At 46.9% G+C, this 2,500-nt stretch overlaps 1 protein-coding gene across 3 annotated transcripts in view; it reads right to left on the bottom strand.

Annotated features, from left to right (window-relative positions):
* The window catches only part of LOC134437107 (voltage-gated potassium channel subunit beta-3-like), a 55,152-nt gene that overhangs the window by 15,684 nt on the left and 36,968 nt on the right, over positions 1–2,500 (bottom strand). For all 3 annotated transcript variants that reach the window (XR_010032329.1, XM_063186557.1, XM_063186556.1), the window contains 2 exons: positions 839–918; positions 501–545 (listed from right to left, as the gene is read on the bottom strand). Coding sequence is in view for 2 of the 3 variants with exons in the window: in XM_063186557.1 (XP_063042627.1) it covers positions 501–545; positions 839–918 (125 nt within the window). In the remaining variant the exon portion in view is untranslated. The remainder of the gene's footprint in view (positions 1–500; positions 546–838; positions 919–2,500) is intronic.

Below are 2,500 nucleotides of genomic sequence, written 5' to 3' on the forward strand. Positions count from 1 at the left end.
GTGCGTGCGTGCGTTTTTGTGAGTGTGAGAGCCAGGATGAAAAGCAAGACACAGTTAGCAATTACTTCTGGAGCAACTCATTCAGAGACTTCAATGGCACACACACACACACACACACACACACACACACACACACACACACACACACACACACACACACACACACACACACACACACACACACACACACACACTAATACACCGAGTACTTCTATGATTAACGTACAAATCTATAAATACACTGGAGACAAAAATACACACAGGCACACACACACTAATAAAGAGACCACCAATCTCACTCGTTTCCTCTCTTCCTCCATCTCCTGTCCCTTCCACCCTGCCTCGCTCTCTCTTTCTTTCTGACCTACAAACCACACAAACACGCAAACTGCACACACACGCACGCACACACACACACACACACACACACACACACACACACACACACACACACACACACACACACACACACACACACACACACACACACAAATACAAACCTCCATCCTTTCTTCTTGATGATATTTCCGAGAGTGATCTCGGCTCTGCGAGAGGGGTGAAAGATAAAGGGAGAGTAGGAGAGGCAGAGTGAGGATACAAATCGAGAACATTTGTACAAGTTTAACTCATCTGAACAATGCATAAATTAAGACACTTTGTGAGTGTGTGTGTGTGTGTGTGTGTGTGTGTGTGTGTGTGTGTGTGTGTGTGTGTGTGTGTGTGTGTGTGTGTGTGTGTGTGTGTGTGTGTGTGTGTGTGTGCTTGAGACATTACAAATGGGACCAGAGAGAAAGAGAGAGAGAGCGAGAGAGAGAAAGAGAGAGGGAGAGATACTGACCTTCCAGATGCATAGACCTCTGCGGTGTCGAAGAGGTTAACGCCATTTTCGTACGCAATAGTGACAAGGGTCTCAGCCATCTGCAACACAGACACAGACACACACACACACAGACACACACACACACACACAGTTTTAAATGATCGATACACGTACATGTTCAAAGTAACATAGCCCATTGAGCTCATTCCCACCTCCCCTCGAGACGGTCTCTGACTATCTTATGCAGGGGTGGGCAATCATTTTGGCTCAAGGGCCACATTGGGTTTAGAAAGTTGACCAAAGGGCCGGATGTCGTAGGCAACTTGCCCGTGCCAATAATAAGAATTGGTGTACGGCAGCATAATTACACCATTGTCAGATATGCCATTCCTGCTAATTGTGTCTAGATGTAGGTTTCCAAGACCCTTGTTTTAGGTAGCGCATTGAAGAATGAGTGACCATGCGAGTCCGCATTTTCTCTGCACAATCTCTAAGGGCCGCATGAAATGACCGAGCGGGCCGCATGAAATGGCCGAGCGGGCCGCATGTGGCCCCCGGGCCTGAGTTTGCCCACGTCTGATCTTATGTCATCATGCCAGATTGTTAAGATAACACGTTGACTTGAATCATCTTGTGCATCACGCCTCTGTATGTTGATTCGTGCTTCACAACACCTGTGACAGGTTAATTAAGCAATAAGCCACGAGAGGCCGTGGGTGGACGAGAGGCCACGAACTCAAGTGGCTTATTGCTTATCTAACACCGTTACACTTAATCGCTGACCAAATTTATTTAAAAACGCTTTAATAACAATTAATTTGATCTCTAGTGGTTGAGGAAGTGATTGTGGTTACCCCGGCAACGTTACTCGGTGTGCGTGCGTGCGTCGCGTTGCCAGATACACACTCGCTACAAAAGCACAGCAGGAATGAAATGTCTTTGCAATCACACTGATACCCCAACCACAGATGGTGCAAGGATGTGCTCTTCTTGCAGACTCCCTACCCCAACTGCATTCATATTCTCATTACCGAAGTAGATGCACTTGGTCTAACTTGGACGCGCATAGAATCTTCAGGTGGAAGGTGTAGGTTTACGCTCGATTGACCACACCTAGCAGCCAATCAGAATCGAGAACCGGACCACACAGTGTTAGATGTTTAGTTTAGGCATAGTTTTGGTCAGGGCACAATTGCGCCACAATTTCATAATTTCCCTTGCTTGTTCGGCTGTTCTTGGCAAAATTAAAGCAGCAGAAACATTGCCTTACTGAGAGGTTAAGGTTATAGGCATGGTTTTTGGTCGAGGCACAGCAGAGAATGTAAGCGTTCAGCAAAGGAAATTAGCCGCGGCGACAGAAATTCGCTGACGCGGCAGGAAAACTGTGCAAACCTCATCACATGACAAAAGTACTTTCCCGCGGCGTTGAGGAGCATGACTTAACGTGCAAAGGTGTCGCACTGCAATGCAGAGTGCACTTGCGTGAAATAAATACATCTTTGCATGACGACAGTCTGCTGACAAACGGTGCAACGTCTACCTCCAAGCTAACATTCCTCACTGAACCAAATGGGTGCAGCTAGCTTGGAGCAGGGCCACTGACAGCTCTTGGCCGGGCACAAGTCAACTTCAACTTCAACTTCATCTTTTCAACATTTTTTGTCCCAAAAGGGGCAATTA

This window comes from Engraulis encrasicolus, chromosome 21, assembly GCF_034702125.1.
Source record: "Engraulis encrasicolus isolate BLACKSEA-1 chromosome 21, IST_EnEncr_1.0, whole genome shotgun sequence".
Taxonomy (NCBI): Eukaryota; Metazoa; Chordata; class Actinopteri; order Clupeiformes; family Engraulidae; genus Engraulis; species Engraulis encrasicolus.